The sequence below is a fragment of the Scatophagus argus genome, chromosome 24 (genome assembly GCF_020382885.2).
Source record: "Scatophagus argus isolate fScaArg1 chromosome 24, fScaArg1.pri, whole genome shotgun sequence".
NCBI classification, from domain to species: domain Eukaryota; kingdom Metazoa; phylum Chordata; class Actinopteri; family Scatophagidae; genus Scatophagus; species Scatophagus argus.
In genome coordinates, this window is record NC_058516.1 from 143,676 (window position 1) to 166,905 (window position 23,230).

The following is a 23,230-nucleotide window of genomic DNA, read 5'->3' on the forward strand; positions in this document are numbered from 1 at the left end:
TGTTGACATGTTCAGCAACACATAAAGTGGGTCACATCAGATGTGAAGCCTCAAAGTCTAAATATATGACAGATCAATATCCAAAGCCGTTGCCTTGTATTTCTTTCCTCTATGTCAGACTTTTAATGGTTTCAGTGTATTTGTAGGACAGGTGTGCCCAGCCAATCAGCTGCACAGTATTTCCACAGCTGGTGTACAAACTAACGTTCAGACGTAGTTGCACAAGCTGCTGCTGGTCTCCACAGTCCACATGACTGAATGTTTACTGGACACATGGCTGCTGTTGTGAAACACACACACACATACACTCACTCATTGTGGGGAGGGGGGGGCTGCTCCTCAGTTCGACATGTGCAGCAGCAGGAGGGGCTGCTGGGGGTCTATTTTCTCTTTCTGGCTGTGACAAACAGCCAGCTGACAGGGTTGGGTGTTTGAAGGGTATAAAGGCTTCTGACGCGAACAGACTGAAATAAACCGCAGAAGAAGACACACAAAGTGGGTTACAGAGAGAGGGAAGGACCAGAAGAAGATGGACATCCAGACGGGTCAGTTGGTGCGTCCTGTCAGCGCCATGGAGAGTCTGGAGAAGCAGCTCAGTTGTCCGATCTGCCTCGACATGTTCACCAAGCCGGTGGTGATCCTCCCCTGTCAACACAACCTGTGCCGCGGCTGCGCCAACGACCTCTACGAGTCCAGGAACCCCTACCACTTCTCCGGGGGAACCTTCCGCTGCCCCACCTGCCGCTTCGAGGTGGTCCTGGACCGGCACGGCGTGTACGGGCTACAGAGGAACCTGCTGGTGGAGAACATCATTGACATCTACAAGCAGCAGCAGGAGAGTCAGGGGACTGACAGCGAAGACCCTCCTCTGAAGGATAAAGACACCAAGGAGCCAAAGTGTAAAGAACATGAGGACGAACGCATCAACATCTACTGCGTCAGCTGTCAGACACCCACTTGCTCCATGTGCAAGGTGTTTGGGCAGCACAAGGACTGCCAGGTGTCCCCGCTGCACACCATCTACCAGAGCCAGAAGAACGAGCTGCGCTCGGCCATGGAGCTGCTCGCTGCTGGAAACAGCTGCGTCCAGGTCGTCATGGCACAGATGGAGGACACGTGTAAGCTGATCCAGGAGAACGGAGAACAGAAGAAGAGGCGGCTGGGCGAGAGCTTCGACCTGCTCTACGCCATTCTGGAGGAGCGTAAAGGCCAGCTACTGGAGCAGATCAGCAGGGTGGAGCAGGAGAAAGTGTCCACACTCAGAAAGCTGGCAGAAGAGTACAAGCAGCAGCTGCAGCTCAGCAACCAGCTGCAGGAAAAACTGTCACACAACCTGCAGTTCTGCAGTGCCGCAGAGTTCCTGCTCACCGCCAAGCAGCTGCAGGAGGAGGCCCAGCAGGCCGCCCGGGCCGCCTGGCTTGAGAGACTCGAGCCAGGCTACGAGAACATGGAGCACCTGAGCCTGGACACCCAGGAGGTCGAGGCCCTGCTCGCCCGCATGGATTTCAGACAAGGGTACGACGACGGAGACCAGGATTCCGAAACAAAGTGACAGCAGTAAGACAAGATGTCAGAAGAAGAAGCTACTGCTGCCTCAGGAACTTCAGGGACAGGAAACGGAGATGTGCAATCCTTTCATTTTTTTTTTACTCGTACAAAATGAAACATTTTGTACTTGACTTTTTATACCTTTCTATGTATGAATGTTTTTCTCACTCATTCTTCACGTCTGGACAAAGTCTAGTCAAGAAGAGTCTATTTATTGTGTTCGGGATGTTTTGTCACTTTGAAAAACTGAAAACTTGAACTGCAAACTCTCCACTTGATTTCAGACTCTGCTGTAACTCTTGGGAGTGTGAATAAAGTTTTGATTGTTAACTTTGTTGTACTCGTTTCTCTCGCAGCATCAAACCTTCCATAAAAAAAGAAAAAACATGAGAAAAAGAACAGATTTTAGTCTCCTTCAAAACTGTATTTTCAACTTCAGGTTCAACTGTCACTTTAAGGTGTAAATAAAGTTTTATTCTGGTCTGTACTGTCCTCATGAGCTCTCAGGGACTCTCCCAGCCTCAAACAGACTCTGTATTTAGAGGTGCACATGTTTTCCTATATTTACCAGGGACAGTGAACGGCTCCTGGCCTTACTTAGTGGTCTGTCACTGTAAACGGAGGCTATTTTTACTGAGTGCTGAGAGAACAGGAATAACTCTGTCAGGAGGGTCGTGTTTCTGAGGGTGACCCCACTGGACTGAGGAATGCTTGGAAACAGACTGTGGCTGTTATCAGCCCTGTTGGTGGATGTAAAGAGTGTGTTAAAAACACCACAGATAAAGTGCTGCAGACCTGCAGAGATTTCTGACGATGCTCAGTGAGACATGTGATCATCAGACATGTGAACGTTCTCGCGCTGTGCTCTCCACCTTCTTGTCTTATTCACCAGAGGATTCTATTAATCTCAGATGTGCTGACTCATCACATACTGTTCTTTTCTGAATAAATGATTAACCTGAGTTGCCTTCAGAAGCAAAGTCTGTACAAAACACTTTGACACAACGATGTTAAGGTTTCACTGGGCTCATCAACTGACTCTGGACCAGAGACCAGACCAAGACAGTCTTTAATTAGACAAAAGAAACAGGATGCTGACGGTCAAGTGGACTGTCAGAGTGTTTGTGTCCACCTCACGTGAAAGACAAATCGTCTTGAACATGTTTTCATGAAACTGTGTAGGGATAAAGTTTATGCGCTCCACGTCATTAACTTGTTGAAGTTGTGACCCACATTTCCTGTGCAGCTGCTTTTCTAATGGCTTCTATTTTAGAGCCGCAGCCTGTGAAGGCTGACTGAGACGGGATGTCAGACTCACCCAGGATTCAGTCCAAACCTTCTCAGGTTGTTTCTGCTGCCCGTCTGCCTCATCATCACTTCCCATGGTTGGACTTTTGATTTGAAAAGTCTGCACTGGAAGACTTCCTGTCCACAGTGAAACAACACTGAACATGTTTCCCCTTGTTTATGTCATGCTTTTACTGTGACACTTTCCTGAAGGAAATACTTTTACTTGACATTTTCTGGAAGGCTGAAAACCAAAATTCATGGTGAATGAAGTATTCAGAGCCTTTACTTCAGTAAAGTATTATGAACTATGTACTCTGAAAATACTACAAGTTCTGCATTCAGGCTTTACCAAAGTAAAAGTATGTCATTGTGATGTATATTCATGTGGAAGAAGACAGAAGCTTTCTTCATCTCTGAAAGAAAATCTTGTTGACACACAGAACAGGAAGTGATGAAGATGAGCTGACCTTTAGTCTATCGCATGAACAGAATGTCTGGTGTTGAACTTCCTCTGATTATCTGTAGATTACTGCAGTAAGAAAACCTCACAGCACCCCCTACTGGTCACCCCAGGAACGAGTTTTTGGACCAGAAACAAGAGCCAGATTAGAGCGTTCAGACTGTGACCTCCTCAGCCACAACAGAGTGATAGTGCAGTCAAACAGGAAGTGTAACCATGGAGTCGGTGAGTTTGGGGGCAGCCGTGGCCTAGAGGTTGGAGAAGCGGCTTGTGATCGGAGGGTCACCGGTTCGATTCCCCCACTGGACGGGCAGGAAAAATTTGGGTGTGGTGGAGTGATTAATGCGAAAAATACTCCCCCCCTCTATTAGCCGGCTGATGTGCCCTTGAGCAAGGCACTTAACCCCCCAATATGCTCCCCGGGCGCCTGATGCTGCCCACTGCTCCTGTGTGTGTTTCACTGCATGTAATTTGCCGGGTGTTGCATGTGTGTGTTCAACTAAGGATGGGTCAAATGCAGAAGACGAATTCAGTGTGTGTATGTAAAAATATATATACTGCCAATAAAGTTGATTCTTCTTCTTCTTCTTCTAAGAAGATTCTTCTTCTTCTTGCCGTAAGCTTCGACCTGAGCACGTTTAAATTCAAGTGTGCTGAATCAGTTAGTTAGATGTTACAACTACGCCACCTGGTGGAGCTGCTGGTCAGTCACCACCCGCGACCACCTGCATGTCCAGCAGACAGGTGGGAATCAGACAGCTGCTGTCAGACAGTTTGGTCCATCAGACTGTTTGTGTTTGGTTGTAGTTGTTGGATATTGAAGATGAGTTTTGAGAGCAGCAGCCATCAGGTTGAACACGTTTCACCAGGTTTAATGATCCAAATCATGTCGTAATGTGTCCTCAGGCTGCTTCACTGATAAGCTCCTCATAAAGGAGGAAAAGGACTAGACTGTTGAACTGTACGGTCTAACAGCAGTGGGAATGAAGGACCTGCTGTAGCTCCTTCTTGTACAGGGCATTGGTGTGATGTCATCAGTCCAGTTAATGGTTGAGGGAGACACCCAGACACTTAAAACTGTCCACCATTGTTTAAGCACTGGTGGTTGCACTCACACCAGTCCACAAAGTCCATGATGGCTGACCTGTACTCCATCTCATTCCCCTCAGACACACAGCCAGCAATGGCTAACTGATTATATTTTATGTCTTTATCATCTGCCACACAGCAGCCACTTTATCACAGCTTATTTAGTGCAGCTCAAAGATCAGTTTAATGTTTAACTGTTGCCTCCTCTTGGTGATTTAGTTTCACTTTGCAGTGATGGCCCAGTTTGCTTTCCTCCTGTGAAGCTCCAGCTGAAGGTAACGTAACAGCTCTGACATGTTTTAGTTGTTAACACAAGCTGTCGGTACTTTAGCTGTCGGTACTTTAGTATAGTTTAGTTTAGTTGCAGCAGAAATCTGCCGCTTCAGACTCATCAAACAGTAAACTCGAAGCAGCCGCCATTGAAGACATCCGCCATGTTGTGTGGATGTTTGGGAGCTCACACGGTGTCCGGACAGCCGCCGGACAGCAGCGGTTTGTGTCCACTACAGGACTGATGTGGAGACAGTGTGGGGCCGAGCTGGACGGGATAAACTCTCTGAATATGCCCTGTGCCTTGGCGAGTCAGTCTCTGGAGCCTGTTGGCCTCACTGACGGGCTGACGGTCCCACAGGGAAAAGTCTGTAACGCGCTGTGGGGCCGCTAAGGGGCGCTGCTGAGTGTCGGACTTTCCCAGCACGTCGCGGTGCCTGAGTTTTAAAGTTACATTTTTGCATGTTCTTCTCAAAGACTGTTGGTTTCTTCCTCTCATGTCTTCATCTGAATTCTTTCATTAGAAGAACCAGCTGAACTCTGTCTCTGTTTGAACCGATAATCAATGCAGATAATTTGAGTCCTTTACAGGAAAGTTTGTTGGTGATTGTGAGGAGTTTTCACTGCCATAAAAAGTCCATATGTTGTGTTTTTATAAATGATGCTTTTATTGACGGGGAAGTGATTGAATGTTATTATGCCGCAGTCTTCATCCTGTGAAGTGATCAGCTGCTGCATCGAGTCCTTTTCTACACTGCAGATGAGATTCTGTCAGATCACATCAGTCCATCTCAGTCCTTCTGTGTGTCAGTGAATGCACCGTGTGCTGGGCTGCAGCTCTCTGACTCCATCTAGTGGACTGATGGTAGAAGTACAGCAGCTGATGGCAGCTTCCTCTGCCTCACACTGCTGTGTGACTGCATTGAACAGACGCTGACAGGAAACAGGAAACGACAGCCAATCAGAGGAGGAGCAGCTGATGTGTGGACAGGAGAAAGGACGTAAAGATGATTTCAGTGGATGTGCACATGAATGATTTGTGTTTCCTGTGCAGATCAAAGTGTGTGTGAGCTGAGCAGCATGGATCAGTGTGAGGACAGAGAGGAGGGAGTCCCTCCCTCTAAAACCACTCTGTGTGGGGAACCTGGCAGCCAGACCAGAGCTCAGAGGTGAGATGAGGATCTCTGACTGTCCAGGACTCTTCTCCATGTCACAGCTCAGCACTCACATCACTCCACCATCATTATTCACACTCAAAGCTGTGTGTGTGTGTGTTGTGTTGAAGGCCAGAGCTGCAGCACAGACCAGACTCTGCTGGACCTGGATCTGGACCAAGCTGTGTGTCCTTCAAGAGTGACTGGTCAATTGACTGTCTCATAGATTTCAAAGGACACCAACCTCCTGCTATAAAAAGGTGAGCTGTTAGTCTCATTAAAGCAGAACTGATTCATGGTTTCTTCTTTTGCTTTCCGTTGTTCCCTTCAGGTGTCGCCACAGCGAATCATCTGCTTCCATCTCACCCTGTCCTCTGTGTCTTCTTCCCTCACACCAACTGCCTTCATGTCCTCCTTCACTACATCCATCAACCTCCTCTTTGGTCTTCCTCTTGACCTCCTGCCTGGCAGTTCTAACCTCAGCATCCTTTGACCAACATATTCAGTATCCCTCCTCTGAACGTGTCCAGATCATCTCAGCCTGGCCTCTCTAACTTTATCTCAGAAACATCTCACATGAGTTGGTTTTCATCTCTGTCTACCAGGACTGATGGACCAGCTGGACCTGGATCTGGACCCAGCTGTGTGTCCTACAAGAGTGATTGCTCAATGGGTGGCCTCATAGATTTCAAAGGACACCAACCACCTGCTGCAAAGAGGTGAGCTGTTAGTCTCATTAAAGCAGAACTGATTCATGTTTTAACTGTTTATCCTGAGAAGTTTTTTCAGTCTGAATGTTTATTTTCAGCTTCATTCTTCACACACATTTCTGTTCTCACATCTGAAAGCTGCCCAGTAGAACCAGTCTTCAATTCTTCATGATTCCTCCACAGAGTCAAGCAGGAGAGCTCAGAGGTTCCCAGTGGTCAGCAGCATCAAACACACCTGGACTCCATATTTATGGTGTGTACATGTACAACAAGTACTTTCACATCTGCTCTGTTCACAATAATCTCCATGCTGCACTTTGTAGACCAGCAGACTGTCAGTCTGGCCAACATGGATCTGATGTTTGACTCCATGATTTTAGTCTGATTGTGTCAGTCATATCATATTGTGTTCCAGCTGCTGGAGGAGGACATTGTCAGGTTTGTGAAGAAGGAACTGAAGAGGTTCCAGAAGGTTCTGAGTTCAGATTACCCAGAAGAGAGTCAGAGGGAGGATGAGGAGGTGTTGGACGGTGAGGATGAAGAGCAGAGGAGGAGCCGCAGAAAGGCATTTCTGAAGATCACACAGCACTTCCTGAGGAGAATGAAGCAGGAGGAGCTGGCTGACTGTCTGCAGAGGAGTAAGAGGGTTTCTCTAAACATTTAACTCTCTGGACAAATGAGACGTTCACTAAAGTCTCAAGAGATGGAGGAAAATCTGTTTCCATGTGCTCTCTTTACAGGAAGGAAGTTGAGGTCTGTGACTCACCAAATGATCTTATTTGTTGTGTTTTCATGCAGAACATCCAGACAGAAGAGATTGTCAGCTTAACCTCAAGTCTAACCTGAAGAAGAAGTTCCAGTGTGTGTTTGAGGGGATTGCTAAAGCAGGAAACCCGACCCTCCTGAATCAGGTCTACACAGAGCTCTACATCACAGAGGGAGAGACTGGAGGGGTCAATGATGAACATGAGGTCAGACAGATTGAAACAGCATCCAGGAAAACCAGAAGACCAGAGACAACAATCAGACATGAAGACATCTTTAAAGCCTCACCTGGAAGAGATGGACCAATCAGAACAGTGATGACAAAGGGAGTGGCTGGCATTGGGAAAACAGTCTTAACACAGAAGTTCACTCTGGACTGGGCTGAAGACAAAGCCAACCAGGACGTCCACTTCACATTTCCATTCACTTTCAGAGAGCTGAATGTGCTGAGAGAGAAAAAGTTCAGCTTGGTGGAACTTGTTCATGACTTCTTCATTGAAACCAAAGAAGCAGGAATCTGCAGGTTTGAAGAGTTCCAGGTTGTGTTCATCTTTGACGGTCTGGATGAGTGTCGACTTCCTCTGGACTTCCACAACAATGAGACCCTGACTGATGTCACAGAGTCCACCTCAGTGGATGTGCTGCTGACAAACCTCATCAGGGGGAATCTGCTTCCCTCTGCTCGCCTCTGGATAACCACACGACCTGCAGCAGCCAATCAGATCCCTCCTGAGTGTGTTGACCTGGTGACAGAGGTCAGAGGGTTCACTGACCCAAAAAAGGAGGAGTTCTTCAGGAAGAGATCCTGGGATGATGAGGAGCAGGCCAGCAGAATCATCTCCCACATCAAGACATCACGAAGCCTCCACATCATGTGCCACATCCCAGTCTTCTGCTGGATCACTGCTACAGTTCTGGAGGATGTGTTGAAGACCAGAGAGGGAGGAGAGTTGCCCAGGACCCTGACTGAGATGTACATCCACTTCCTGGTGGTTCAGTCCAAAGTGAAGAACATCAAGTATGATGGAGGAGATGGGACAGATCCACAGTGGAATCCAGACAGCAGGAAGATGATCGAGTCTCTGGGAAAACTGGCTTTTGAGCAGCTGCAGAAAGGCAACCTGATCTTCTATGAATCAGACCTGACAGACTGTGGCATCGATATCAGAGCAGCCTCAGTGTACTCAGGAGTGTTCACCCAGATCTTTAAAGAGGAGAGAGGACTGTACCAGGACAAGGTGTTCTGCTTCATCCATCTGAGCGTTCAGGAGTTTCTGGCTGCTCTTCACGTCCATCAGACATTCATCAACTCTGGTGTCAACCTGCTGGCAGAAGAACAACCAACATCCCAGACATCTGAAACAAGAACAGGTGAATCTGCAGAGACACAGTTCTACCAGAGTGCTGTGGACGAGGCCTTGCAGAGTCCAAATGGACACCTGGACTTGTTCCTTCGCTTCCTCCTGGGACTTTCACTGCAGACCAATCAGACTCTCCTACGAGGTCTGATGACACAGACAGGAAATGGCTCACAGACCCATCAGGAAACAGTCCAGTACATCAAGATGAAGATTGAAGAGAGTTCATCTGTGGATAGAAGAATCAATCTGTTCCACTGTCTGAATGAACTGAATGATCGTTCTCTGGTGGAGGAGATCCAACAGTCCCTGAGGTCAGGAAGTCTCTCCACAGATGAATTGTCTCCTGCTCAGTGGTCAGCTCTGGTCTTCATCTTACTGTCATCAGGAAAAGATCTGGACGTGTTTGACCTGAAGAAATACTCTGCTTCAGAGGAGGCTCTTCTGAGGCTGCTGCCAGTAGTCGAAGCCTCCAACAAAGCTCTGTAAGTGTGTAGAGATCTTCTTCATTTTAGAGAGACTTCATGTGCTGTTATTGATTAAAATGGCAAGAATTTTCTTTTTCTTCTCATTATTGTCCCTCCAGACTGAGTGGTTGTAACCTCTCAGAGAGAAGCTGTGAAGCTCTGTCCTCAGTTCTCAGCTCCCAGTCCTCTAGTCTGAGAGAGCTGGACCTGAGTAACAACAGCCTGCAGGATTCAGGAGTGAAGCTGCTGTCTGCTGGACTCAAGAGTCCACATTGTACACTGGAGACTCTCAGGTCAGGATTAGTTACTGCTAGTTACTGTTAACGTACTGTTAGCTGTGATTCAGTCACTGTATTGTTGATGTATCTGTCGGCAGTCTCTTCCCGACTGATACAGCAGTACCCTCAGATGATCCACCACATGTGTTGTTTTGTGTGTTTGCAGGCTGTCAGGCTGTCTGATCACAGAGGAAGGCTGTGCTTCTCTGGCCTCAGCTCTGAGCTCCAAACCCTCCCATCTGAGACAGCTGGACCTGAGCTACAATCATCCAGGAGACTCAGGAGTGGAGCTGCTGTTTGCTGGACTGGAGGATCCAGCCTGGAGACTGGACACTGTGAGGTATGAAGAGGCCTGCTGCAGCCTCAGTCAGTCAGTGTGATGGAGGAGAAGAGCTGGAAACATTTTCTCAGACACATGAAATGATGCTGTTTGTGTCAGAAAGAGGTTTAGTGAGTCCTGTGAGGAGGAGGTGAAGAGGTTCAGCAGGCCCCATGCACATATTGTGTCCAGGTGTCTGACAGTAATGTAACGTCCATGTTTGCATGCTGAAAGAGGACGTGCTGCTCTGACTCTCCTCCTCCTTTCAGGGTGGAGCCTGCTGGAGTCCGATGGCTGACACCAGGTCTGAGGAAGTGTAAGTGTGTTTTTCTTCAAAGTGTGACATCATTCAGATCTGTGATGTCATCATCCAGCTGTCAGTAAATGAACAGATGATAGATGAAGAACTGCAGCTGTATTGTGTCTTCTTCTCTCCATCAGATTCCTGTGAGCTCACAGTCGACACCAACACAGTAAACAGGAAGATCAAACTGTCTGATGGCAACAGGAAGGTGATGTTTGTGGAGGAGGATCAGTCGTATCCTGATCATCCAGACAGGTTTGACTGGTGGCCTCAGCTGCTGTGTTCAGAGGGTCTGACTGGTCGCTGCTACTGGGAGGTCGAGTGGACGGGAGAGGTTTCTATAGCAGTGAGTTACAGAGGAATCAGAAGGAAAGGACAGAGTGGAGACTGCAGGTTTGGACTGAATGATCACTCATGGAGACTGTGGTGCTCTGATGATGGTCATTACTCTGTCTGCCACAATAAGACATCAACACAAATCCACTTGCCCTCCTCCTCCTCCTCCTCCACCTCCTCCACCACCTCCTACAGAGTTGCAGTGTATGTGGACTGTCCTGCTGGCACTCTGTCCTTCTACAGAGTCTCCTGTGACAGTCTGATCCACCTCCACACCTTCAACACCACATTCACTGAACCTCTTTATCCTGGCTTTGGGTTCTGGTCCTGGCTCCCTGGTTCCTCAGTGTCTCTGTGTTCTCTGTAGGAGGGAGAGTCTCCTCCTCTTGGAGAAACACATCAGCTGAGTCTTTAGATGAATGAACTTTGTACCAACTGATTCTCCTCTCACTAACTGTGTGTTGTCATGTGACTTATTTTTGTACATTTAAGAGCAGATCTTTCAAATAGTCTCAGTCTTGACTTTTCTTATTAACTTTGTGGTGATTCTGTTGTAAAATCTGTGTGTCTCAGTGTGTAGTTGTGTATCAGTGTGTAGTTGTGTTTGTTGTCATGAGGATGCTCATCATGTGATCAGCTGATTCTCTCAGTTTAGACTCAAACATTTCATCAGTTTCAGCTGCCTGAGCACAGAAACACGGTGAGTTTATTCTCCTCTTTAATCACATTCATTACGTCACTTTAAACTTGAATAACATTTCACTAAAACATTACAGTAAATTGATTTAATTCAGTTTGACTGTAAAAGTCTTTGTAACCCTGAGAAGGAGACGTTTGTTGGTGTTGAAGTATTGAACAAAGCTGCTTTTCAATGTTTGTTTTCATGAATTTGTTCTTTATTTTTGCTTTCATTAGCTTGACCTTAAAATGTCAAATTTCATCACAAAAATGCAAAAATTTGTCAAATAAATCAACAAATTTGTTTGAACAGTTGATAAGTTTCAGTACTTTAAATGAACTGAACCTTCATTTTGTTCTTGGCTTCACTGACTCGTACTGTAAAGGTTTTAATCAGCTGTTTAGTTTTAATATGCAGTCACACATTAAAGTTAAATCAAAACACATCTGGGATGTTCTGTGGGTTTTGTTTCCGGAGTGAAATCATCAGTTGTGTAACGTGTTTCTGGGTGAGGTGACAAACTGCAACTTAAAAAAGGATGAGCAGCTCTGAGAGTCTCTGTGTTTCATATTACAGCGACATTAACTGAGGGCAGCGCAACTTCTGGTAAATTATCAAGTTTCCATGATTTAAATTGATTTGAACTGAATTTAGTTTTAAGAATGCAGTTCTAATGAAGTTTGAACTTTTAACACCTGTAATTTGGATTTGAGTTTTTTGCTTTCAGTTTTTAACCTTTTCAGTTTTTTCAGCAGTGGAAGAGCGAGGTCTGGTGTCTTTGGACAAATAAACCAGCATGTTTTATGTTATGTAAAATGAAAAATATAAGAGACCAACAATAGAACCCTGATGAACACCACAAGTCATTATTCATACTGTCAGAAGTTGCTCTTTGTCTGCTGGCTTACACTGATACTTAATCTCCATGTGACTTTGACTTAATAGGTCAAAAAGCTTACCAGCATAATGCCAGTACAAATTCTTTAACAGTTTAATGGGTTTTGTTTGTTTCAGCATCATGGAGCGAAAACTGGATTTATCTCGTCTGACGGATGAAGAGGCCAAACATGTCTGGGATGTGATTCAACGAGACTTTAACCTCCGAAAGAAAGAAGAGGAAAGACTCGGGTACGTACTGAGCATCCGTCCATCTGTCCGTCCGTCCGTCCGTCCATCTGTCCCTCTGACTCCTCCTGCAGAGAAAAACCACAAAGAAATAGTTGTTGATTGTATTGAAACCACACGGGGAGCTCAGATATCAACACGACAGATCAAGTATTTAAATTGTACATTTTGTGTTACAAATATGTGTTGGCTGCCCTCTGCAGGCTGAATCCCTGACAAGTGAATGCTTTGAGTGGCTGATCTGGAGCTGATGGGTGTTCATTGCATTGTATAAAAACATGCAGGTCTACATAAATATTATCATATATGTACAGAACAATTATTTCAGGTACATTTCAGTGCAAAAAACAGGTGTTAGATTGAAACACGTGCCAAGATTTTATATTTTATATTATTTATATTTATATTACAATTGACTGAATGTCTTCATTTGTTGATCAGCATTTTGAGCACTTGAATCGACTCATTCATGTGAGCATTAGAGGAATGTGGTGGTGAAAGACATCGTTGTTGTCTCAGCTGATCATGACTCGGTCACACGGGCGAGTGTCCTCAGGAGAAAACAGGAAGCTCACAAAGATGCTCTGTGTTCCCTCTAAAGACTCCAACTCCCATCAGCCCCAGAGCAAACACACTCAGAGAGACAGACAGGAAACACATGTTTCACATTGTGAACTTCTTCCACACAGATTTCTAAATTCCTGTCAGAGAAGTCGGAATTGGTAATAACTGAAAATCAATGAATCAGCTTCTGCCTTCAGTCCAGATGAATGAAGAACTTGTCTGTGATGGCTGGAAGCTGCTGTGATAATCTGATTACAACCATGACAATCACATGTACACATTCAACAATGACCATACAACAGCACATAACAGAGACACAACAGCAACACACACGTAATGATAAGTCAGTCAAAATCAAATAACTGCCCTGATGAGAAGAGGAAGGTCACAGTTTGATTTCTGCACTCTAAAAACTCTGAGTTTACCCTGAACACACCACCGGTTAGCACTGATTTAATCTAATTATGATGACTAATATTGAAAGTGATTATTTGTCAGATGTTTGTTTCAGTGTGTTTTGACTGCTGGTTTTTCATAAGGACGCTTCAGGATCTGGAACATTTTCAGTTTTTTATAGACCAGACATTGAATCCATCAGGGGAAAGTCTGGAGCTTTCAGTGTTTCGGGCAGTTTTCCTGGATGTTACCTCAAATATTCTTCGATGTCAGTCATTTTAATTCACTCCTCAGGATTTGTTGGCTGAACTTGCAGCATCGCAAGTAAACCAAAAATAAAATCACCAAGTTGAAATCTTTGATTTGGTGAGGAACTTCTGAGTCCTCTCTGGTATTTTTGATTTTGTGATCTGATTTGTCCTTCCAGCACTTCCATGATGTAAGTGTGGTGTGGATGTTTGTCGCATTAAGCAACATCAGATCCACTGTGGCTGGATGAGGTCACTGAACACTGCGGTTGTTTTCAAGCTGCACTTCAGCTGCTTCGAGGTGGACGTTCAGTCACATGAAACACTGAGAACAAACTGGTCTTTCACAAGATGTTCAGCTGCTTCACCATCTGCTCACTGAGACTGTTAACATCAGTCAGCATCAGAGTCAGCATTAAATATTTACCAGAAACACATTCCCATGTTGTTCAGGACTGTTTCCTTTAATAAAACAGTCACCAGGCAAGTGAACTGGCTGTTAGCAGCTCCTGTTAGCAGTGTAGCTGTGGATGTACAGACAGCCATCATTGGATTCAGCTGATACTGAAGAAAGCTTAAAAACGTGATGATTCCCAGGCAGGTTCAGGAGCATCTAGTGCTCCGGCATGAGACTAAGGAGGTCACACCGACTCTAAAAATGTGTGTTTGGTGTGTATTCATATTTGATAGGAGGGATTGAGTTTACCCTCAACATGTCATGGATTTTAAAAACTGTCAAGGATTTTCTGCACTTTATCCTCTCTCTCCTCTCGTTTCCCAGTGAATTGAAGACTAAAATCGAGAAGGAGGGTTCGAAGCGAGAGCTGCTGGGTGCTCAGAGTCAGCTGTCCGACTCGCTCTGTATCTGCTGCCTGCAGCCCTTTAAGTTCCTGGTCAACAGTAAACGCCAGTGTTTGGACTGCCACATGTACACCTGCAAGTCCTGCAGCCGCTACAACAAGAAGGAGCACGGCTGGGTGTGTGACAACTGCCGCATGACCAGGTGAGACATGGCTACTGATGTCCCAGGTGAGGAACACTGACTCACCAACATGAGCTCAGAGCTTACACAGAAACACCACATCGGTGATCACTGGAGCCTGTCATCAGCCTTAATTGTGTATGTTAGCATGTTTTCAATAGCAGTAACTTAGCACCACAGTGTTTATTACCAGGGTACCTGTTAGTTATCCTTTAAAGTATGTTACAGCTTAAGTATGTTGAATAGTGTTTGCTAATATGTTAGCATGGAGCCTGATATATAAACACCTTTTTAGTCTTACATAAACACATTGCTGTCATCTGATGTAAAGCGTGATGATGAAGTAGCTTAGAACAAACTCACTGTAAGATTTGCTAGGTTTCTGCCACCTGCCCAGGTGATCAATCATGTCAGAATATTTGTTTTGGGCATATCTGCAGGGTGGTGAAGATTGGTACTGCTGGTTGGTACCACGACAACGTGAGAAACCGTTTCAAGCGCTTTGGGAGCGCCAAAGTGATGAGGTCACTGTACAAGAGGCTGAATGGAGACGGTGAGTCTGCTTGGACATCACTGTTACCTGCAGGACTGACAATTTTATTGTTATATTATTATTATTATTGTTGTTGTTGTTGTTGCAGCAGGTATTGAGCAGACACTACAGAAAGCTACAAGAGGAGAGAAGAGAAAGCATTAAGTATGAAAGAGGGAAGAAGCTGAGTTCTTAACATGCATTAACGAGACATAAATGTGTGCAGAAGAAGAGGAGGAGGAGAGATCTCAGTGCATCATGGGGGATCCCAGGCAGTCTAAGTCTATAGCAGCATAACTAGGGGACAACCTAAGCCAGTCCTAACTATACGCTTTATAAAAAAGGAAAGTTTTAAGTCTACTCTTAAACGTAGAGAGGGCGTCCGCCTCCTGAACCGAAACCGCAGGATGGTTCCACAGTAGAAGAGTTTGATAACTAAAGGCTTTGGTTCTTGATCTACTTTTGAAGACTCTAGGAAGCACACGTAACCCTGCATCCTAGGAGTGTAGAGTCCTGGTTGGATAATAAGGTTCTATGAGCTCAGACTGATCCCGTTTCCTCCTCAGGTGGTCGTGATGACGACACTCAGAGTATGCCAGATGTTCGCAGCCGTGAGTCACATTCTTAATTATAATTTTAATGTTAACATCTCAGAACATCTGCCTAATCCAGACTTGTGTTCTTCGTAGACGTGTATAACGGTTTGGAGGATGACCATGGAGACGCCGACGCTCAGCGCTTCAAAGCGGTAACATGAAAATAAAAACCTTTTGATTGTGAATAAGGACATTTGAAAAGTATTTTTGAAACTTTTAATTTCTTCTTCTTTCAGATGAGGAAGAACAAACGTCTGCTGTCAGTTCATCCGATGGACTTTGACTCAGAGGACTATTTCCCCTATTCACGACGAGCGTCTGTACAGGTGCAACAACTAAAGTACACAACACCTGACTCCTCACAACGACTCCTGAAATAGCCAATACCTGTTTTAACAGTGTTTCAGTGACTGTTTAAATCTACTACATTTGGTGCAGTGGCTAAAGCAAAACTGTTAAACGCTGTACAGATTTTCACTCTGCCTCTGAGGAAAAAAACATTTGTGTTGCAGATTCAGGAAGATCGAGGTTACAGGAACGATGTAGACTACGACATGTACAACCACCGAGTGAACCGCAGAAAGAGTCTGGACCGATACGCCATGAGACCTGGTACATGTACACAGTACCCACAGGGTACAAGGAAACACACACATGGTTCAGACTCAGTCACACCAACAGTAAAACAGTGTGCTGAGACTCTTGCTGGCTGCTTTAGGGAGGCAGTTACAGAGCTCCCTCTGGTGGCTGACAGAAGAACTGCTGTTCCTCCAACATGACACTCAAAACAAGGCAGCTTTATTTGTTCAGTGGAAGCTGCACAGACAGAAACACACGAAAAAGCCAAATGCATCTAAGACATCAAATTAGACACAGATAAAATGACAGACCTAGAAATACAGTAACAGTGCAGTACTGAGTACAGTACCTTTAATCAGTGTTGCACTGAGCACAAACAGCTCGGTGATCACAGCACCAAGCTGTCCCAAATGTAGTAAAGGAAACAAAAGTGCACTATTCACCTGTCTGCAGTTACCCATCTGCTTTCACTGGTCTGCATTCACCTATCTGTAATCACCTGTGCTGTCAGATGACTATGGAGAAAGCAGGATGGTCCGGACTCGTTCCCTGTCTAAGATCAGCTCCTCGGTGGCTCGGCAGCAGTACGTTGACACTTCAGACGAGGACGATTACCCGAGATACCCCCCCATGTATCAACAACCTGCCTACCGGCGCCGAAACAGCAGAGCTTCCTCCCAGGAGAACCTTGGACAAGCCCCGCCCGTAAGAAAAATCATCCAATCACTAAGCATGTTTCTGATATTAACAAGGCATTTTCTGTCCAATCAGCTGTTCTCCTACTCAACATAACACAGTATTTCACAGGAAATCCACACAATGACAATTGCAGCTGTTTTTACATGATATCTGGAAATACTGAAGCCCAAGCCGGAGATCATCATCATCGTCATCATCATCATCTCTCCCTTGGTTTTTACTGTGCAGATGAACGAGCTGAACAAACGCATGTTTGCCATTGAGAGTTTGCTGAGTCGCCTGGAGGAGAAGATGACGCCTGCTGATGAGGTGAGACGAGATGGTCCAGAATCAAAACAAGTCCGTCATTTAATTAAAACTTCACCAAAGTTATGCGTAGAGAAATCTTCATGAAGAAAGTTCTTTGAGAAGAGAATCCTCTTATTTTGATCTACTGCTATGAAAATCTATACTTTCTGTCTTCCTGCAGACATCAGCGGGTCAGAACGAAGAGGAGAAGCTGAGGAGGAAGCTGAGTGAGCTGGCAGGTAACCTGAGCGATAAGGGCCTGTCGTCGGATGACGAGGCCGTGAAGAAGCCTTACTCTATGGGCAAAGGTCTGTCCAGCACCAGGGGCGGCCCGGCAGTCACACTGGACTCTCTGAAGGACAAAGAACTGAGTTCGTCCAGCGACGAGATGCCCACTGAGGCTCAGAAGGTAGGAAGGAGGTCAGCTTGGGTCACCTGAGCTGACTGATTTATGGCTTCAGGTTCAGGCTGGAGTTCAGAGCAGATGGGAACCTGGAGATTAATGTTTCTGACTAACTTGTAGCTCACATAGCAACAAATTATTCACGAGTTACAACCACAGACTATGAGGTCACTCGGGATTCTATCCTCAGTCTAGACCAAGTTCCTGTGTTCAGTTTTTAGAATGTTTTGTTAATGTCCAGGATCCCACTTGTGCTGAATGCAGTGAAAGATGCATGGCTCAGCTTATTCCCAGAGAAAAGGTCCTAATCCATCAGGAAAATGTCTAAACAGGCATTTGAAACATGTATGAAGTGAATTTTAATTTTAATTGAAGAGTTTCACTCCAAAATAAGATTTTTCTGGAAGCAAATTGTATTCACTGAACAAAACCGCATTATTAACTTAACTGCAAATAGAACAAACTAATATCGGATAAGCAGTATAGAAAATGGATTGATGGATGGATAACATCTGATGTTTTCTGCAGATCTGAGCCGACAACATTTCAGTGAGTTTTCTTCCTGAAAAAGACATTTTGAAGACAAACTCTTTCTGGTTGAAGCTGTAAACTTGCAGCATGACGTCGTCTTCACTAACCGACTGCCTCCTGCATTGGTTAACGACCTTCAGAGGTCAGCAGGTTGTGTGAACATGAAGGTCAGCAGCTACCTGCCTGGACCAGGGCAACAGCCACACAGGCCTTCTTCTGTGGTGTTCACCTCATTTACACACACCATCACCACATCAAAACGATCCCTGCAGACCTCCCACCTCATGTACCAAAAGTTTGCTTTTTATCCAAGAAACATCTGTTTTGTTGAATCTTCCTGAGATCGGAAACAAAATATTCTCATCTAGTTAGAACAACATGGATCTAAAATATCGTTCTTGTTCCAGTTGTCATCTTGTTCTAGGAAGTTAGAACTTCTTGCTCTCACAAATTAAACCTCTTAATTGGTAAAGTTTTGTTTGCTTCAGTTACTATCTTGTTTGTGTAAGACAGATCTGATATGTGGTTTGCATAGAGGATCTTCAGATCCGACAGATGACGTTTTCCACAACAATATTTTAATTTCAATCCAGTTGCCAGAAGAAATGTTGTAAACCAGGGATATTGTTTCTGGAGAACCTTGTCGTTTCTTTGCATTTCAGTTTTCAGTCTTGTGCTGTGACACATTGCTCTTCAGGTCTGATCAGGTTTAGGGGCTAGAAATACTTTGTTAAGGTTAGAAAACCTTGTTTTATGGCTCAACACAGCTGGTTCTGTAGCCCAGAATGCAGCTGGAGAGACAAAATGTCCCAGTGTTCACTGAAATCAGCCAGTCAGATCTTTGGGTGGAGTCAAACCTGCCCTCCACCTCCAATGACGAGTTCAGCTTGTATGTAATCAGGCGTGACAACACGTGTTTCATATGAAACAAACAAAACCAACAAACAGCCATGGTTTGCAGAAACACACACTTCTAACCTTTACTTCCACATTTTCTACATCACTTACACATTGATGTTTACACACACGCGAATGCTGCTCTTCATCCACAACGTAGCGATTAATCCTGTGAGACCAGAGCTTCGACTGTCACCCCCACCAAACTGATCAGAACGCCTGGACATGTCCAGGCCGGTAGCTGCTGCAGGATCAGACGATGTTTTCCAGCTGCTAACATCTGTCCCTCTACATGGCTTTCAGAGATCGACTGCCGCCGCCCTCTGTGACCTCACCACTGAGGTCCTGAGAACCATTAATGCCACAGAAAATGCAATGGTCGAGTACGGCCTCTCAGAGCCAGTCGACAGATCCCACTTAGTAGGGACTGACGTTAAGCAAGCAGATGATGCTTTCAGGGAACTTGAGGAAAATGTAAGCTTCCAACATGAACTGCACGCCTCGTTTTCCTTTAACCTCTTTTTGTCTGAAGGTAGAACTAAGCCAAACCCTCCCGGCTCGTCTGAAGCATGACAGAAATGTCTGGACTGGCTTTAAACCTCCCCGACTGCTGTGTCCCAAACAGGACTGGGTATCTGTGAAGCAAACCGATCAGTGCTGGTTCCAGTTCGGATCCAGCAGAGTCTGAACTTAGAACATGGTTGACAAGTTCAGCTATTTTGGCTTTTTTCCATCAGAAATGACAAAAAGTCAACAAAAATGTTTTGTAGTAAAGTATCTGGTAATTATCAAAACTGTCTGGGTTCAAGATTTGTTTGTCAGGAGACAAACGACTTTGTGTTTTGTATCTGATGAGAAAGAATATTTGGTCATTTTCAGATTATTTTAATTTTCTCCATTTCCTGCAATCCGACCAAATCTTTACCCAAAAGGAAACTCAGTCACAAGATCATAACAGTGACATTATTAATTGTTTGTAAAATTAAGAGATTATCCTGCTCTGATAAACTGTGTTGGAAATGTCAAAAGGTTTTAATTTGGATCTCATGAGACCGCAAACCATCAGTTTGCTGATCTCAGTTCAGCTGGTTGTCACCATGGACTCCGTCACTCTGTTTTGCAGTCATACGCAGCCCTGTTGATTTTACTGTCGCTGTCAGTGCTGTGGAGGTGTGTCAGCGCCCTCTCAGGTGACGCAGCTGTCTGTGTGTGGTGTTACCTGTCCAGGTGTACATGGCGGCCGGCCAGTCGTATGAACTGGAGACGAAGCTGCGACGACTTGAGCAGAGTGCCAAGAACCACTTCGGAGGGACGACGGACTCTGAGCTGTCGGAGCTGGAGGACGTGGTGGCCCTGACGGCCGCCAGAGTCCAGAGCGCCGAGAGCGAGGTGGGTGGATCCGCACACCTGTATGAAGAGAGAACACGATTGGACCATTAGTGGTTCAGTCATCCAGCATGATTACGAGATCTCATCGCTGACAGAAAACACTTCATTATTACAGGATCTCTGTTGTCTGGTGATTAGAGGACAGGAAAGTATCTGAAGAGAAAAGACTGATTATTGATCATGTCAAACTTTGTGTTTCTGACACCCGTCTTGAGCAGGTGTCTGACATCGAGAGTAAAATCGCTGCTCTGAACGCTGCAGGACCGAAGAAGAAGGTCAGTTTGTAGTTGTGCTTTTATTTTGAAGTCAGAATGATCAGACAGACAGGTATAGACGCATGTCTACAGGACAGTTGGGACAGATGTGGTCATGTGATCTCAGGTTGTGTCTCACTCCTCTTCGTCACACTTCAGCTGTAGATAAAAAAAATATCTGATTTTTAATGTCATCTTTACCTGAAGGTTATTTAATAACGATTCCTTTGCATGAAAACAGGTGTCTGGATCCATTCAGAAGAAGAAATCAGCACAAGACTTCCCCAGTAAGAAACACTTGCAGATTTTATTCTTAAACAGTTAACAAAGTGCGATAAACAGTCTCACTGCTGTTTGCTGTGAAACAAGTCAAACTGACTGACAAACTTTCTGATTATTGTGACTTTAAAGTGACTCATCGATGAAACGTTTTGACCAAACGTCTTGTTGTTTGTGTCAACAGAAAACTCAAATGGAGCTCAGTGGAGATCCAACAACATGTACTGACGGGTCGTCGCACCGAAAAACGTCTTCATGGCCTCGCGACAACGTTTTTATTGTTGAGGCTCAGAGGAAATAAGATGATTTGTTTCTCATCCTTAGTAATAATAATAATAAATACGTGAACTATTTTAGATGAAATGTCCAGCAGGAGAAAACTGCTGCCAAATTCTGACACTAAAGTACCAAAGAACCTTTGAAAAGCTCCAGAGAAACTGAAGAAATTTAATCTGCATTAAGTCACAGGGCACAAAATGACACACAGCCAAAAGAAAACAAATAACAAGAAGCAAAAGTGTTGGGTTGAAGTAAACCAAAGATTAAACATGAATAAAAGATATTAAAATCACAAAGACGTTCATCATGTCTTTACGCTAAAATATTTTCATTAAAAGTTTATTAAAATAAAATATTAAAATAAAAATTGACCTGAAATACTGAAAATAAATGTATATTATCAGTTCATAATATTCAACATTATGAAAAATGTAATGATTAGATACTAAATGCATTTCATCAATAACTATTGATCGGCTGTTTTCATAAATGATTGATTTGTTTCATGTCGGATCAATAAACACCCAGAATCAAAAAGCATTTTGATTGTACTGACTGACTGACTGCTCATTGGAAACTGGATATTATTGATTAGTGTTTCTAACATTTGATGTTTTAAAATTAAAAATGTTTAGTTTGTTTGATTTATTGATCACAGATGAAAGGAAATACTGTATTGATCATCAGTGATAAAAGTTGGATGTTCTGGACCAATAAACTGTAAGATAAACTTTGAGATGGTGGCCTATTGATTCTGCTAAAATAAAATACAAACTTGGATTCTCGTTTTATCTTGAAGCAAGAACTGGAAGCAGCATGAATTATAACTTGCATTTGTTTATAAATGAACAAATGTGGGAAGTGTGTGGGAGCAAACTGTTATTTCGTAAGTCCCACAGGAAGTAGATTCATTAAAGCACTTGTGTACGTATTGCAGAAGTGAACCAGCGAGCCTCCAGGAGAGGATGAAGGTTCATCTAGAACTTTATTTCATTTCATGATAATTAAGAAAAAGTTGATTCTACAATTTAAATGTTTTGATTTAATAACAACAACAAAAATGTTGATATTTGTTTCTGACTCATTTCACTAACAGGTGCCACTATGAGTACTAATACAACAGTAATACTATTCACTTCAGTTTATTTACAACAATAGTTACCTCATGACTCTTTCCAATCAGAGCAGGTCGAGACCAAAGAGAAGCCAGCGCTCCCCCATGAGCGGCCAAAGAGACAGAGACAGACAGAGAGAGACAGAGAGACAGACAGACAGAGAGAGAGAGAGACAGACAGAGAGAGAGAGACAGAGAGAGACAGAGAGGGTGAGACAAAGAGAGACAGACAGAGACAGAGATGGACAGAGACAGACAGAGAGAGAGAGAGAGAGAGAGACAGACAGAGAGAGTGAGACAAAGAGAGACAGACAGAGACAGAGATGGACAGAGACAGACAGAGACAGAGAGAGACAGAGAGGGTGAGACAAAGAGAGACAGACATATACAGAGATGGACAGAGACAGAGAGAGAGAGAGTGAGACAAAGAGAGACAGACAGACAGAGAGAGACATGTGTGTACATAAACCCACTCACTGCTTCAGTCACACTCTTGACCTTGTTCTGACATGTGGCATTGAAGGAGAACATTTAATAGTCTTTGAACAAAATCCTCTTTTATCTGATCACTTAATAACTTTTGAATTTGTATTACTTGACTGCATACCAAGAAAAAACTCCACCAGAAACCTGTCTGATGGTGCTGTGGCTAAATGTAAGGAAGCAGTTTTACTGTCATTTACTTCAGTTTCATGTCCCGATACTGCAGAACTTTACAACACTAAAGAAAAGTCTTACGCCAACTGTAGTCCCTCTCAAAATCGACCATTTTGTGGACAGTGCTGCAAGTTCTGTCTCTCTCTCTCTCTCTCTCTAAATGAGTTAATATTGGACAATAATATAGATTTATTCTGTCTAACTGAAACCTGGCTTCAGCCAGAAGAATATGTCAGCTGAAATGAATCCACCCCTCCGGACACCAGCCGAGGAGGTGGACTTGCAGCCATTTGACCTCATCCTGTCACTCAGTCTAAAGCCTAAAGTCAACTACCATTCATTCGAAAGCCTCATTCTTAGTCTCTCACACCCAACCTGGAAAACAGTAAAC

General features: G+C 44.4%; 3 protein-coding genes across 5 annotated transcripts; all 3 read left to right on the forward strand.

The window, feature by feature from the left end:
* The first annotated feature begins 422 nt into the window (after window positions 1–422).
* Window positions 423–1,878, forward strand: LOC124055743 (E3 ubiquitin-protein ligase TRIM63-like). Its single transcript, XM_046382854.1, has one exon. It carries the CDS (start codon window positions 530–532, stop codon window positions 1,550–1,552), a length of 1,023 nt encoding a protein of 340 aa, XP_046238810.1. The 5' UTR covers window positions 423–529; the 3' UTR covers window positions 1,553–1,878.
* Window positions 1,879–4,786: 2,908 nt separating this feature from the next.
* On the forward strand, window positions 4,787–11,472 carry LOC124055733 (protein NLRC3-like). The gene is made up of 10 exons (XM_046382830.1): window positions 4,787–5,826; window positions 5,943–5,989; window positions 6,431–6,530; window positions 6,705–6,774; window positions 6,937–7,159; window positions 7,320–9,129; window positions 9,231–9,404; window positions 9,556–9,729; window positions 9,978–10,024; window positions 10,150–11,472. The coding sequence occupies exons 1-10, from the start codon at window positions 5,690–5,692 to the stop codon at window positions 10,713–10,715; spliced, it is 3,348 nt and encodes a 1,115-aa protein (XP_046238786.1). The 5' UTR covers window positions 4,787–5,689; the 3' UTR covers window positions 10,716–11,472.
* Window positions 10,919–22,326, forward strand: mlpha (melanophilin a). Of its 3 annotated transcripts, XM_046382846.1 has the most exons (16): window positions 10,953–11,048; window positions 11,604–11,633; window positions 12,042–12,155; window positions 14,142–14,363; window positions 14,783–14,895; window positions 15,441–15,485; window positions 15,564–15,622; window positions 15,707–15,796; window positions 15,983–16,082; window positions 16,561–16,754; window positions 16,977–17,057; window positions 17,218–17,445; window positions 20,095–20,256; window positions 20,475–20,531; window positions 20,752–20,797; window positions 20,974–22,325. In XM_046382846.1, the coding sequence occupies exons 3-16, from the start codon at window positions 12,046–12,048 to the stop codon at window positions 21,015–21,017; spliced, it is 1,551 nt and encodes a 516-aa protein (XP_046238802.1). In that variant the 5' UTR covers window positions 10,953–11,048; window positions 11,604–11,633; window positions 12,042–12,045; the 3' UTR covers window positions 21,018–22,325. The 3 variants fall into 3 exon arrangements, with proteins under 3 accessions (XP_046238801.1, XP_046238804.1, XP_046238802.1); XM_046382845.1 differs by lacking the exon at window positions 11,604–11,633 and having other exon boundaries at window positions 10,919–11,048; XM_046382848.1 differs by lacking the exons at window positions 11,604–11,633; window positions 20,475–20,531 and having other exon boundaries at window positions 10,919–11,048; window positions 20,974–22,326.
* Window positions 22,327–23,230: the final 904 nt, after the last annotated feature.

Excerpts from the sequence above, each read along its gene's own strand:
- LOC124055733 (XM_046382830.1), top strand. The coding sequence starts at position 5,690 with ATGATTTGTGTTTCCTGTGCAGATCAAAGTGTGTGTGAGCTGAGCAGC. Across the intron at positions 7,160-7,319 it reads GGCTGACTGTCTGCAGAGGA|AACATCCAGACAGAAGAGAT; the intron begins GTAAGAGGGTTT and ends GTTTTCATGCAG. Across the intron at positions 10,025-10,149 it reads GACACCAGGTCTGAGGAAGT|ATTCCTGTGAGCTCACAGTC; the intron begins GTAAGTGTGTTT and ends TCTCTCCATCAG.
- LOC124055743 (XM_046382854.1), top strand. The coding sequence starts at position 530 with ATGGACATCCAGACGGGTCAGTTGGTGCGTCCTGTCAGCGCCATGGAG.
- mlpha (XM_046382845.1), top strand. The coding sequence starts at position 12,046 with ATGGAGCGAAAACTGGATTTATCTCGTCTGACGGATGAAGAGGCCAAA. Across the intron at positions 15,623-15,706 it reads ACGCTCAGCGCTTCAAAGCG|ATGAGGAAGAACAAACGTCT; the intron begins GTAACATGAAAA and ends TTCTTCTTTCAG. Across the intron at positions 17,446-20,094 it reads TGCCCACTGAGGCTCAGAAG|GTGTACATGGCGGCCGGCCA; the intron begins GTAGGAAGGAGG and ends TTACCTGTCCAG.